At 43.8% G+C, this 15,029-nt stretch overlaps 1 protein-coding gene across 1 annotated transcript in view; it reads left to right on the top strand.

The window, feature by feature from the left end:
- Positions 1-15,029, top strand: part of LOC147663098 (multidrug resistance-associated protein 1-like) — a gene marked incomplete at its 5' end in the record, with an annotated part of 456,488 nt that overhangs the window by 31,189 nt on the left and 410,270 nt on the right. Inside the window, one exon of the mRNA XM_086950682.1 lies at positions 4,186-4,312. Coding sequence (XP_086806808.1) covers positions 4,186-4,312 — 127 coding nt within the window. The remainder of the gene's footprint in view (positions 1-4,185; positions 4,313-15,029) is intronic.

Raw genomic sequence — 15,029 nt, 5'->3', positions numbered from 1 at the left:
ACCCACGACTGGCCTTTGTACACATCATGTATGAATGCAGCGTGGTTTTCACTTCTATGCTTGTTCAGTGGTGTGATGTTGGCGGGTTGTGTGACTTGTGCTCCTTGTTGGTGCGTTTCTTTTTGGCCATTGTTTGTCTATACTTGTGCTGATTGTGCATGTGTGCCATTGTGCCCATCTCCTCCCTGTCTCCCCACTCCCTTCTTCTACCTCTTCCTGGTGCTGTTGTCTATAATTTTGTTCCTCCACACATAAATACATGTAAAGAATAAATTAGAATAGTTCCTTGATTCTTTTAGGTTTCGGAACTTCTCTACTAGTTTCTTTTTAATTTTCCATATAAACAGTTTTTTTCATTGTCAGCTACACATAGAAGTCAGCAGTGCAACGTATTCTATCAACACACTTTCTAGAACATTCTACAACACGTGCAGGTTAAAAGTTTATCAATTTTTTTAAACCTAACGATATGTTTTTTGCAACATTTTCACGAACATTTAACAGCACGTGCAGGTTGAAAGTTCACGATTGTTTAAAGTTCGAACAGTGCCTTCCAAATGCAAGTAGCAGGTGTGGTTGAGATGAGCAAATGTTATCCTATGATATGTACTCCACGTTGAAACTGCTTTTTCTTAACCAGTCACAAAGATGCTTTTCCACAAAACGAACGTGCACCCTACTTTTAAAAAACAATGCTTTTCATCTCCCTATTAGGGATCGTTTTGTATGGCAAAAAAAAGTAGTTCCCCATCTTTAAACATATCTCTTATTCTACGAAGGAACTGCATGAGCTACAGACATCTTTCCATACCTTCCAGCCATGTCTTCGAAATGCTAGTGTGGATCGTAGGACATAGCTATGTTTACTGGTGCAAGAGAAATGCAGAACAAAGACGTATTGACTTAGACCTAGGTTTACAAAATGTGGACATTAAATGGTTTGCACAGAGAGGATTGAAGTGGCACCAATCAATCATAACATTTGTAAAGCGCACTACATACCCACAAGGGTTTCAAGGCGCTGAGGGCTGGGGAGGAAGGGGTGCTGTTGCTACTGGTCGAACAACCAGGTCTTGATTTGTCTCCTGAAGGTTAGAAGGTCTTCGGTTGCTACCTTTGGGTAAAACCTCTTTGCATCTTCCACACCCTGACCTCATGATAGTGCATTGTGGTGGAAATGACCTAGGCATATTGACTGGGATAGGTTTGGAAATGCTTATGAAGGACACATTTGGATAATTGATGTTCCTTTTCCCTCAAACTGTCTTAGTATATTCCAAAATATGCCAAAGACAGAAGTGGGAATGGTCAGAATAATGGTGTCCTCCGATTGAAAAATCTAGGAAGAATGTCAACAAAGCTGTGTCTGCATACCTCAGAGACCATAGAATGTGGTTGATCTACAACAGATGTTTTGATATGGCTGATATCTACAGAAGTGATGGAGTACACTTCACAGATCAAGGAAACAGAGTTTTTCTTAACCTAAAGTTGTGCATCCGCACCTACATGTAGCTCCAACTAATGAACACAAGGGCTCTTTTTAGAGCCACCCTATAACTGACAACTTAGGCCCGCTATTTTAGGGCCAGGTAACGGAAACTCCCGAACCCTCACCAAAATGTATTCTCCACACAGCTGTGGCGCAGCATCCAGACCATCTGACTTTAGAGCACAGAGCTCTTGCTTGGATCACCGGCTCTAGCAACAGCTCAGGATAGCACCATGTGACTCTGGGCAATAGCTCACTTAATTTCTACGCTGGTCCCCAGCGCTTGCAGACCCGTTAGAGTGAGTAGTTTTCACTTTACAAATACCGGCTTGATTCGAAACGGCAGAATTGAACTTCACACTCCCTCTATATCACCCCCCAATAACCGTACAGACGTAACACTGTTTAAAACAAAAGTTCCTCCTTTTTCGTATGCACACATGCTGACACTACTTGGGCAGGTGTTCCGCAGGGGCCAGAAAACATGAGTTCAGAGCACAGGGCTCACGGTTTAATCCCCTGCTCTGGCAGCAGCTCAGCACCATGTGACTCTGGGCAATAACTCAAATCATTTCTACGCCGGCCTCCAGGGCCATCAGACCCATAGGGGTGAGTAGTTGCGCTTTACAAATACCGTATTGATTTACCTTCGCACTCCCTGTATAACACCACCAAAGCACCATATACAAGTTACTGTGTTCCAAATAAAACTTCCTCCTACTACATATAAAATATTACTGACACTACTTTGACAGGTGTGGCACAGCGCCCAGATCACATGACTCTACACCATAGTACACACAGTTTGGGCTAACTGTTTCATTCCCTTGTCCAGCAGCAGCTCAATTTAGCAGCATAACACTGTAGGCAATACCTCACTTAATTTCCTTACCGCGCACTTTTAGACCGGTAGGCGTCAGTACTTCAGCGGCTTTATCCCCGAGTCCGGCAGCAGCTCAGCTTACGCCCCCAGTGCCATCAGACCCGTAGGAATGAGTAGTTTGCACTTTACAAATGCCGAATTGATACGTGCAAATTTACCTTCGCACATCCTGTAGCACCATATACAAGTTATAATGATCGAAAAAAAAGTTCCTATGAGTAGGTATAACTACATGCTACTTGGACAGATGTGGCACAGCTGCCAGAGCACATGACTTCACAGCATATGACACACAGTTTGGACTCACGCTTTCATCCCCGAGTCTGGCAGTAGCTCAGCTTAGCACCATGAGACTCTAGACAATACCTCAAATATTTTCCGTACCCTAGGACTTTCAGACCAGTAGGGGTCAGTAGTTCATCCTAGTAGGTATAAACACATGCTGATACTACTTCCACAGGTGTACTGCAGCGGCCAGGGCACGTCACTTCACAGCATAAGACACATAGTTTGGGCTCACTCTTTAATCCCCGAGTCCCGCAGCAGCTCACCTTGGCAGCATCAGACTCTAGGCAATACCTCACTTAATTTCCGTACCCCAGCACTTTCAGACCGGTAGGTATGAGTAGTTCGCTGCGCACCCCCTGTATAGCACACACTAAACCCCCCCACAAACGTTAGTGCTCCTACCTTCCTCTTTCCTACTTTTTTTTTGCCCTTTCCCCCCCCCCCCTTACTCGCTTCAACGGAATCACAAAATGGTGGCCAAAACTTCCTAGTTGTAACCGCTCGCAGCGCTCACAACCAATAAGCAGCAAGCTCGTGCTCGTAACGCCTCCGCCAATCAGATGGCAGAATTCCCAATTTATCGATATCTGTACATTTCGATATTTCTCAAAAACGACTGAAAGGATTTACACCAAATAAACAAAAGCGTGCTTTCTAGACCAAGACCCTTCCCCCTGCCAAATTTGGGGTAATTCCGTTCACCTGTTTGACCTGTAGCCTTGTCTAAAGTCTCCTGTAGAAATTGAATGTAGAACGCGTTTTGGGACCCCCCTTTTTTTTCGTCCCTCCCTTGACGGGTCACCTCCAACCTTTCAACATAGGAGCTGATGTGAACAAAGAATTCGTTTGGAACATTTCATGAATATTCATCAAACACCAAAGTTATAAGCAAAGCAAATAATGCTCTTCCTATCGAAACTTGGTCCTAACTATAACTACCTACTGGCAAGCTTTGAATGGATCATAATGGCCCTGCCCTCCTTCAACAAAGGAAATAAATAGTATATTATACTGCACATCTGCATGTATGCTTTCGCCGCATGTTTTTAATGCTTTTTTATAAAAATGTATGGAACCAAACGCAGGATTCACAAGGTTACATTTGTGCAAATAGGTATGCTCCCAGAGGCATCATACAATTAGGAGAGTTGTTTCTCTGTGTAAAGTCATTGTAACATTCAAAATGAGAAAATGTTCTCAATTCAGTTTTACTAGACTGTTAATAACCAGGAATTTTACATTTTCATTGAGATAAATAATTGAATGTGTTGATTAGTATAGTGACTCATATGTGTTATTGGTCAACTTTAATTCACACCAATAACATTTGTCTGTCTTTGTGTATATATAATCTGGGGTAGCTACTAGTTATGGTTATGTTGCACTTCCAAATAATTTTTTTTTATGTTCGCTCTTGTCTTTGGCATGTTTGACAAATGTTCACTACTATGGAGATTTGAGTTGCTTAGAGAAAATCTAAGCATAAATATTCTAAACTGAACTGCTTGTGCTCCTGTAACAGGCAATTAAGTTCATCATCTGAAGCCAGCAAGTCTTTCCACCAAAATAGTACAACAGATTTGCAGAAGCCTGAAAAAGAGAAGGATGCTTGGAAACTGACTGAAGCTGACAAAGCCCAGACAGGAAGGGTATGGAATTCTCTTCCTTGTTTTTTCTAGAATATGTAACTTGATATGGCCGGAATCCATTGTGCTTTCCAGGTAACCTCAATTGATGTGCAATTCTGATCACCTTTAAGAAGTTTAGACTTTAGGTAGATTGGAAGGTGATATTGGAATCAATGAGCAGTTATGCATTTGAGGCTGCACTTATTATCTTGCTGAAAAATGTGATGTATAAGTGGCAGTGATGGAATCTCTAGCTTTTATTTGTTTACTCCCACCACCTGAAGCATAATCTTTTTGATAGTCAGCTCTTTCCTGCTCACCAAAATTCCATGATGTCACTACAAGTTCTTTCAATGTCATGATAACACATGTGGAGTGTCTGCTTTTACATGTCGTTTTTTCTCCTTGTAGTCCCACTTTTTTACAGGAGGCCTCATTTATTAAAAAAGTATCAACATTTCGTCACTTAATAAAAAAAACTGTAGTTTGAGCTTCATCATGCCTCACTTCATACAATCCTTTTAAAAAAACTGAGAGAGGGATATTGTGTGCTGTAATTTTAGGGGTTATCTGAAGAAGCATGGCATGGCTCCCAGTGCTTTAAATAGGCAGGTACTGTGTACCTTCTCGTTCATTTGAAAGGCAGTGTACCAGTGCACTGGTGCAATATGTTTAATGGTAAAGTACCAGAACTTCTCAGTAGGAAATAGTTACTCTGGGAGAATGAGCACATGTGCTTTGAAATTTCCATTTCAAGCACTGTTATCTCCCAAGTTAAGTTGCTAAAGGTTTTTATGGAATCCTGGTCTTGCCCTGATGTATGTTTGAATATGGCAGTTTATGCAGATATACCTGGAGCAGTGTCTAACCTTGGAGTTTAGGAAATAAAATTGACCCTGGCACCAAAATAAAAGAGCCCTGCATTAGTGAAATAGATAGCTCACAAGGGCCTAGTTTTGAAATTGGAGCAGCTTTGAACTTGTAAAGACACACTGTGTGTTTCCGAGGGATGGGAGACTGCATGGATTTCATCTTGCAATTTTATTTTTAAAACCTGGCAAATCAATAGTTAAAACTGGCCCAGCACACCACAAAAAGCCCCCCCCCCCACCCTCCCCTCCCTTTTGGAAGCATTTTGGTTGCTCTTTTTAAAGCAAATGCTACCGGTATGGGGACATGAATACAGGGATTGGGGGGGGGGGGGGGGGGGTCTGCTGTCCTATGCAAGGATCCATTACTGCATTTGAATCCAGGCCTAGGGGGGTTCTCCTATTATGACACGCCTTATTAATATTTATAATGCAGGCCATTTTGCAATGCCATGTGAATGAGCAAGTTATGTAACCTATTTGTATATTTGTTTCATTGCAAATTGCACAACCGTTCTCAAACCAATCAATGTGGAGATACACTTCCCTGGTTTGTGAAAATGTGTTCATCAGTCCGGAAGCCAATTGTGAAGTTGTAACCTAGTAGGAAAAAAATGTTGTTTGAAATGTTAGATGCGGCCATGAGGATTGAAAAATGCAGACAGTCCCCTCCCAGGAAATGCAATGACATCAGCTAGTACAGCTGTAATTGTGTGTAAGAGACCGCACTAGAGAGAAAGTCTCTGTAGGAGAGTAGGGTCTGCAATCCTATGATCACCCCAGATTTTTGCTTTTTGCTTCACTGGTTTACGACTTTCCCTGGCTGTGGGCCTGCTAATGAGACCCACAGCCTAGCTGTTCTCTCTCTAAATTGACACACATGTATCTTAGGTGCATTTACCAATTGGTACTGGGCCACCTTATCAGTCCCTGTACAGTATACCTTAGGTATCCAGGGCATAGGTGTACCCAGGGCCTACAGCATGTATTATGCCACCCCTGGCTGGCCATCCAAATCTGACACAACTGGCTGCACGACAGCTGGGGGCAAGGTGGTGTAATCACCCTTTGCTTTAGATATAGTATTCTTATATCTAACCCTAAAATGGACACCTGTATTCCTATCAGTCACTCCTATGGCAGGCCTTATCAATCCTGAAGGCAGAGTGCTTGGAATTATGTGAGATGGAGCTCTGGCATGAGCTGAGCCTGTTTGCAGCTTGCAGAACCAAGTCCTAATAGCTGTTCCATGATAACGCGTACCATATACTCTCAAGTGCCTTATAATCCTCGCGGTTATTTGCCAACGTTGGTATCGCTTTATCAAAACATGTCGAGTAAGGTGTCATACGAATTGGAATACTAACCCCTCGCCAATTCTGGCGACGGGGTTAGCATTCCACTCTTCTAGAGGGACACGACATGTATGCAACTGTGAACCCCGGTTAAAACTTAGCACAGCCTCAGCTCCATAAAATGGATGCTGCCACCCCAGACACAAGTCTGAACTCCTGCTGCTGGGAGTCCTTCCAGCGAGGAGAGCTTGGACAAAGGGTTTCCTGTCAGGGACGGTGCTAGCACCATCCCAGGCAGGGTTTTGTGTATCCCAGGTAGGCAGGGCTGAGAGGAAGGTGACTGCAAGTGGCACCCCGGTGCTCACTGTGCATATGCCGGCCTGAACCAGTTCCAGGGGCACACCAGCCCCTGAGCTGGGGAAAGTCCGGACAAGGGAGAATAAAGGTAGGAGCAGGCCCCCTTCCCAAATTAGATAATTCTGAATCTTGACTACTTTCCACGAAAGAACTCTTGAACATTGCTGAAGACTCTCCCTTGTGGCTAAGGACTAGCCACCCTGCACCAGCGTGCACCATCTAAGCGCTTGCGGTTTGCTGCACGTCCATCCTCTGGATCAAGACTGACCAGCTCGACGAGACCCGATTCCCTGGCATCTCTGACCTCTACCTGCATCATCAGCCCAGCTGAGATTCGTGGGTGTGACGAGACCTGAGGGACCGGCCATCTTCAAAACCTGCACAACGCTTATCCAGCACGACCGCCGAGGGATCCTCGAGTGAGTGCTTTGGGGTTTGAGAAGCCCTAACTCTGAGCAGCTCCAGCACCGAAGTCCAGCCCACCAGCATCCACGAGATCTGCATGGCGCCCTTCTGCTCTTTGCTGCTCACCGCGTTGTCCGGTCACTTGCCTGCTGGCTAGTGGCCCTCCTGACGACGAACTACGACGATTACATCGCTGGTCTCGTTGCTCCAGACTGGCCCTTGCTTCCTTCCAAAAGAGGAGCACCCCGGACCCTCCTTGTCCACTCCAGACGCCATCTTGACTCCACCGCGTGGGCTTGTCTTTGCCAAGGTTTGTTGCCCTAATCCTGGGTCCAGCATCGCCGACAGCAGACACCTTCGTGGGACAGCTCGCACCTCCATCCTGGTCGCCGACAATGCCTTCTGGTCCGAGGGACAGCAGAGTGCAGCGTCGCCCACTCACCTGGTCGAGGTGACTTCATCCGGTGCCATCCTGGTACCCACCTAATCAATGGCTAGTGATTAAGAACTGAGTCCCCTCTGCTTTCAGGTCGTCTCCATCATCGATCCAGGCTTGGATCCCTCCGAATATCTTCACTGGTCGCCTGCCAGCAACTTCTTCTTTCAGGCTCCATAGACTTCAACGAGGATTCCCGACGTCTTTTGAACCCTATGCAGCCACAGCCCCTGGGCTAGGTAACCTGAGCATTTCGGTGTTCCAACATAGGTTCACTATCTAAGTGTCCAGATCCTTTTTAGTTTTCAGTCTATCTAGTCGAATTTGTCCGATAACAGTAACTTTACGAATACTAGCATCCATAGACTTTGTCCCGCATCCCGCGTGAGAGTGAACACTCTGCACCCGATCTCACTAGGCCTCCTGCTCCTAACCTTAGAGTTCAGTAGTGTAGTCCTAGCGATCCTGAAGCCTCTGGATCTTGTTACTTACCTGCTAGTACTTCGCATTCCACTTTAAGAGTATATGGTTTTTCGTGCCCCTCGGGCATTTGTGTAAATTGTGCAACTTAAAGTATTTTCGTAAGAGTTTTGTTGTGTGCTTAGCTCCCTGACTGATAAAGAGATCAGGGTAGACTTGTTATAAATAAATATCCTTTTATTTTCATAACAACTTGTGTGGTGTCCTTTCACTTGGTGTTCAAGGGGTATTTGTGATGGTGTAACAGCTGGCTTAACACGCCCTCTAGAGTTTAGCCTAAAGACTGCTCTTGTCCATGCTACTAGGATAGCTGGTCTATAAGGTTGACTTACAACCAATCGTCAATAAGGGTCGTTTGGTATGATACATGGGCGTCCGCTTGCCCCCCAATCCCCCCCCCCCCCCTCCGGAGCGACCCTCCTTGCCACCCCTGCGGACGCCCATGAAAACTTTCATTTCAAGACAGGGTTCTCACTCTCTTTCCTCTCCTTTCTTTTATTTGCTTCCCTGTGAAATGGATCCAAAAAAGAAAGACGCTTTTGCTGGAAATGTCATATTTTTCTGACATTTTAATTCCAAAGTGCAGCATTGTGAATAAAAGGCTAATAAGATGAAAAATTGATAAATAACTAAATAAAGTAAGACAGAGTGGTAGCAAACTGGCCAAACTGATTTTATTCACACTGAAACACAGTAGCGCCACTTTTACAGAGTTTGCCAGTGAAGTACAGAGTTTTCCAGTGAAGCACTATTTTTGTTTTCTTGTTATTGTTTTCCCTGGACTTGGAACTAGTGCACCAATCCTGGAGGTGCAGCAATCTGTGGATTGGAAAACAAAATGTGTGCTGGTCTTTTTACCATACTGCTTACGTTTAGCGGCCATGGAAATTGGTCCATTCTGGGCCTTGTAGTCGTGTCCTTAACTTTTCAGGCAAAAGTACCCACTGATTTCTGAAAAGCGAGTGTAAAAGCATTACGGTAACCATGTTGTTCCTGCTTATATTTCCCATGGTTTGCAAAATTTTGCATTCCCTATAAGTGTTTGCTTTTTCCAGGATGTTGTTACTTTTTTTTGTAGGCCGCATATTGCTCTTGGTTAGTGCGTAATTTAAATTGAGCTGCATCCAGGTGTTTATAGCGGGCAACAATTGGGTTATAGTTGAAGACAGTGGGAGTTTTTCTCAGTGGGGCAGTACGGTGTTCAGTGGGGGAGAGGATGTGGCACTATGGTCAGAGCTGCTGAATTTGGAACTGGGAACCAGGTTCAGCCTTAATAACCAGTCCACCAGATCACTCTCCTGCGAGAGCACAATCACATGCTAGACCTTAGAAGGCTTGGCAGCACCTTAGAAGTCCTGGTGTCTTCGCACCAGCAGGTGGTCCCTAGCATGACAAGTGTAGGTTAACCTTCAAGGCTTGTCCACCACTATCCATACTGAAGTTCACCTCAAGTCTTGCGGGCAGGCCTATGAAGCAGCACACCCTAGAACAACAGTCACTGAGGTCACAGGACCCTTGAGATGGGCCAGCTCTAGGGCAGTGCAACCAGTGTGACTGCACCAGGTGCTGACTTTAGGTAGAGGCATCATGTTTGCAAGTATATTAGGGTTTTTAAAACGCTTTCTGCCTCCTTCCTGGCCTCCAGCAATTGTCATCAACAATAGAAATGTCATGATGACTCTGGTGATTAATGTTCTTCCTAGAGAGAGATCAGGATTTTGTCTAGTGGAAGTTTTGACTCATGGAAAGGTAACTCGGAAAGTTAATGTACCAGCTGCAAAGAACATGCGCCATGCAGATCACAAAGTGCACATAATGTAAATAGGTCAGTGGGCTAGTGCTTTTGTCAGAGAGATCATTTTGTTACTTGCAGTTTATAAGTTAAAATCCTAACTTAAAACAGTGAGCCATTAACTGTCATCTAAGAGCTGCATACAAACTGCAAGGTATACATTAGAGCGTTATGTCCCCCCCCTCCCTCTCCCCCCAGTCTTTGATTATCCTAATGTCCCAAAAAGTGTTCTTTTGGACAGAAATCCATTCTGATTATTAAGGAGAACCCCCACCATGGTATTACATTTTAAATTCCGGGTAAGGTGTTTCTCCAGACCAATCACTATAAAACTATACAGGCTACTAGTATGGTTGTCATGTGACTCCCACACCTTGTAGTCCTTAGTCTTATGTAACATTTTCTATACAGTGATTCACACACATATTGATTGTCTCTGTGTAATGTGTGTGATGTAAAGTGCTCTGACACTCTACAATGGTATGAGTGGCGCTGTAAATCTAATTAAATGCATCTGAGAGAGAGTGGTTATGGAAAATGGGGGGCACAGTTAAAGGATGGTAGTGAGGGAATCCATGGCAGAGGTGGTCATTGGGGGGCACTAACAAACATTAATGCGCAGGACACCACCAGTGCTGTGGCTGGCCCTACCCTTGAGGCCAGTCTGCCTCACCCATAGGTACCTCCATTGGCCTTTTTCAGCAGTAGTAGCTGCAACTCACCAGGGATTGGCAATGCAGGATTTGCATGCACACCAAACTAAGTTTGCAAACTTAGTCACCCGGCTTCATTCAGAAGTACTTTTAACATGTGGTGCCTGCTGTGGGGCCACTGGGATTAATTATGCAGCAAAGGATGACAACATTATGCCGTATTGTTGACTAAATTATGCATTAAAAAAAGGCTGCAGCGTAATGCAGTATATTTTCAGATATTTTATTATTTTGACATGTGTACACATGCTAACAGTCTCTGGAAAGATGTTGCCTTATTTGTACCAGTGTAACATACAAAGGCAGCAGTGAGAAAGGTGACCAGTCAACCTTTACAATAGGCCATCCACTCCGCAGCAACACAAGTCACATGTTATATTAACTTTTGATATGTTTGAGCTACAAACAATTTATTAGTTTAAATTGTCAGATCATGCAGCAGATCTTGCATTATGAGGCAAATATGGCAGAGCCATAATTTTAGAGTAAACATTTGCTAACTAGGATATTTTGCCATTCAAGTCTGAACTGCTGTTGTGGAAAAAGGGAGTAGTGCTGATAACAGAAACTCCATGGCTCGGAGACAAATGGCTTGTGTTTCTACATGTTATTGTATTTGGTACATTCTGTGATTAGAAGCATATCCCACTTTGTGAATATATTTTAATGTCAATAACTCATTATAACCTTAAATAATCATGTGTATCCATTGGTTGATTAAACTGGGCAGTGAAATGCCAAACAAATACAAAAAATTGGGATGTCTGCGCATTCTGGCCACACCTCTGGCTCCACCCACAGATCCAATCCTTGGGTTATTCCCGCCCTTTGATTCTCCACCCACTGTTCCCCTACTTTTTTCCCCCCTCTTCGACCACTGTGTAAGACTCAGCATCCCTGGACCTGTGATGTGCCGCCACTGTGGGCACCGCATGTGCCACACATTTACGGTGCCAGGCTTCCGCATAAGGGAGCTGGCCATTATTGTATCCCTAAAAGTGGGCACGTTGTCAGTTTGACATTGACTACACATAGAGGGACTATAAGTTTCTTTTCAAAAATATAGCTAACATTTGGACCTATACATTTTTTTTGTATAAATTAATTGATTGTGTGTGATAAATTTAGCAATGCCCGGGGAATTCTAGTAAAGGGAGCACCCATTGGCGAATCACAAGCGTGTGTGATTGCTGAATTATTTTTACTAACTTTGACGTTGTGCTTTAACTTTGGATAAAAGTTATCGTTAATTCTAGCACCAAGAAGCCAATATTGGTAAATATGTGTGCTACAAATAATCCCTAACATACACTGTGTATACATTATATTTAAACTGGTGCTTTAATCTTAGGCTGTTTTTAAAGTTTTCTGATAAAAATCGAATCATGCTGAAGACAGCCTTGATTGGTTTTGGATCGAGGACCCGGATGTCTGCACACCTAGCACACAGAGATAAAGCACCTTGTCAGAAAGTTTAGCGTTTTCCCTACAGGTGGTGTTTGTTGGCCTGTGGCAGGGTCAGTCACATGTCCTGGATTACTGGCATTTAACTGTGCCCCACCTGGCACACATCATGTCGGAGGATGGCGATGATGTTAACATTTTGCCCCCCCCTGGAAAAATGTCTGCGGACGCCCATGGTATGATACAAAGTGATCACTAGAATAGTGAGCACTATATAGCAGGCCAACTTCTCACAGTCTCTAACCTTTATTTCTAAATAGCTAAAACCTAACCCTGTCGTGTGGGGTGTGCCCTACATCCCCCCCCCCCCCCCTCCTCCAAATTTGCATTTTTCAGAGGTTGTGGAGCCTTAACTAGGCCCCTGATGAAAATAACTAAAACATATATATAGAGTTAAATATTAGAAAACATGACCTTTGAAAATTTTGAACATGTGCCAAATTGTCTACCTGGGGCATGGCTGTACTTTGTGGACTATATCTACTAGACCCCATGGAATTTTATGTGGTTATAGGGTAGTTGAGCTTCTTCCCTTATTGTAAGCCTCACCTTCCTAGTTCTACTGCAAAGAAACGGAAGTTGCCCTAGAGCTCAGGATCACAAGTTGGCATGTAGCATTTCAGTCAAGTTGTAAATGTTATTTATTTTAATGTAATGTATTTGGTAACTCAATGCAAGATGCAACTTTTTATATTCTTTTTCTGAGTATCCCTGCATATGGTTAAGTCTATTAATACCACACATTATCAAAGATCACATCTTGGGTTAGCAACTATAGGCTGATATTTGTTGGCCCTCAATAGTTGTAACCTTATGATGCTTATTGACAAAGCGCTATTAGCTGCTGTTTGGCAACTAAAATACACTTAACATTGCCATCACCCGTGAAGATCAGTCAAGATCTTCAATTGTGCATGTCTTGGCTTTCTCTTTTCCAGTGATGCTAAAGACATGCATTGCACAGCTTATTCTAACATCCACTTGTAATAAATGTGGACATATTGAATATGATTGGTCCTTAAGCAATCTTTTTTCTGATGAATACTTCTAACCATATACTCCTTGCCTTGTTAATATTCATCATTTTCCAGACTGGATCCAGAAACTTTAAAAGAAGTACTCCTGCGTACCGGCAGGTTGCGTCTTGAGGCTCCGCGTTTGTATTGTTCCACTACAGAAGTGATGAGTGTAGCCAATGAAGGCAACCACCCATGTGTGCTGACATCCGTTCTTTCTTTCCGTGTCTTCTGACGCAGTTCCAGAGCTTCTCCTTGTGTTTTTCTCAGTTATCCAATGTGCATGGGGAAAATGTCACCCCACCTGAAATGGCGTTTAGCCCTGCAGGAACTGTCGCAAACTAATATCTATGAGGGACTTCACAAAGTTTACTTATTGTGCCTAGGGTCGGAGCATGACTCCCAAGTCCTGTGAAGACTACCTCACAAGAACCCAAAGGCCATACAGGATCACAAGCCAAACATAATGTCACCAAACACGATAGGACTCAACACCACAGCCTTTCGAAAGTAAAACAAAAGGTCCTGTTCCCAAAGTCATTCCTGTGGCAGCTTACCGTCATGGTTAAGCTCTTCAGGTAAGTCCAGTAAAAAAAAAAAACATCGAAGAAGTAATCTGCCCCTTCCCGCCTCTCTCAGGCTGTAGATGGGGTACAAGGGTGTTAGCCCGTCACCCAGTCTCCCTGCGAATTTCCTGGTCTGTTGGTGACCGTTGCAGCTAATCAAGTTCTTTAGAGGGGCCATGCTGCGCAAATATGGCACTTTACCAGCTGCTTCCGGTATATCCTCGGGCCCCAAGTATCTGCAGAGGACTCCAGTCCACCTATTTGTCTACCCTCTGTGCCAACACCAGTGAAGGATGTACAGCCCATAGTGCTATCTGACTCCCAGCCACATTTACTTTAACCAAAATCGTGCTCGGTTCCGACCGGCACGCTCCACTAGGCTACCTTTCAGATTCAGATACTTTGCTCGTGCCATATAGCAGACCCCAAAATTTACAGAATCTTTTTGGTACTGACATAAACAATAACTAGAATGAAGGGGACAATTGTTATTTAATATGATGAGGAACATCGATATGAAGAACATCAGTATGTCAGTGGGTTGGATGCTTCCCCAGATACTATGTGTGTCCCCCACAGGAGAAAGCACCTCTTTCCCTGTTATGCAAGAAGTTATAGATTTGCAGCTACCCCTAGTTCTTTGAATGCCAACTGCCATCTGGGTCACTATTCTCATGCCTTATTGGATACCATTCCACATGTTTTACTGGATGTTCCAGACGATCTTCGGAAACCCCTTACCTAAGCTATGCAAGACTGTCGCAATGTGGCAATATTTGTCATTCATTCTGGATTGGGCGAGACTGACTACTTAGGATGAGCAATTGATGCTAGTGTGGCGCTTTGGCTCCATGCCTGACTGAGGTCCACAGGCTTCTCCAGGGATTTACTGGTATCCTTAATGGAGATGTCGTTTGATGGCATTCGCCTTTTTGCGTGAAGGCAGACTCTACCTTGGAGCGGTTCAAGGAGAATGGAGGCACAATCAACATGCTGTGCATACATAAGCACAAAGTAAAGTTGCTATAGACATCCTTTTAAGTAACTGCTTTCACTGAATGAATGCAAAACTATTAAAGAGCGAATATTCTAGTCAGTTTTGTGTTCATGCATAATCCACCACTTTTCCGAGCATGTTATTTGTCAACCACCAGAATCCCATTTGTTCAATTTTTTAACCCCACTCGTGTGGTGCTGCAGTGACACACCATTCCGTCGTGCACTTAAACTAACTTTTTGTTCATAGTGCTTCATAAGGAGAACACACACAATTATTAATTCAATTCAATTAAATTCATCTTTATTTCGATACACAGTATCATAAAAGTTACATAAAATAACCGGT

Source organism: Lissotriton vulgaris, unplaced genomic scaffold (genome assembly GCF_964263255.1).
Source record: "Lissotriton vulgaris unplaced genomic scaffold, aLisVul1.2 SCAFFOLD_1728, whole genome shotgun sequence".
Lineage (NCBI taxonomy): Eukaryota > Metazoa > Chordata > Amphibia > Caudata > Salamandridae > Lissotriton > Lissotriton vulgaris.
Note: the sequence above shows the minus strand (reverse complement) of the source record. Positions and strands in the feature narration are given on the sequence as shown.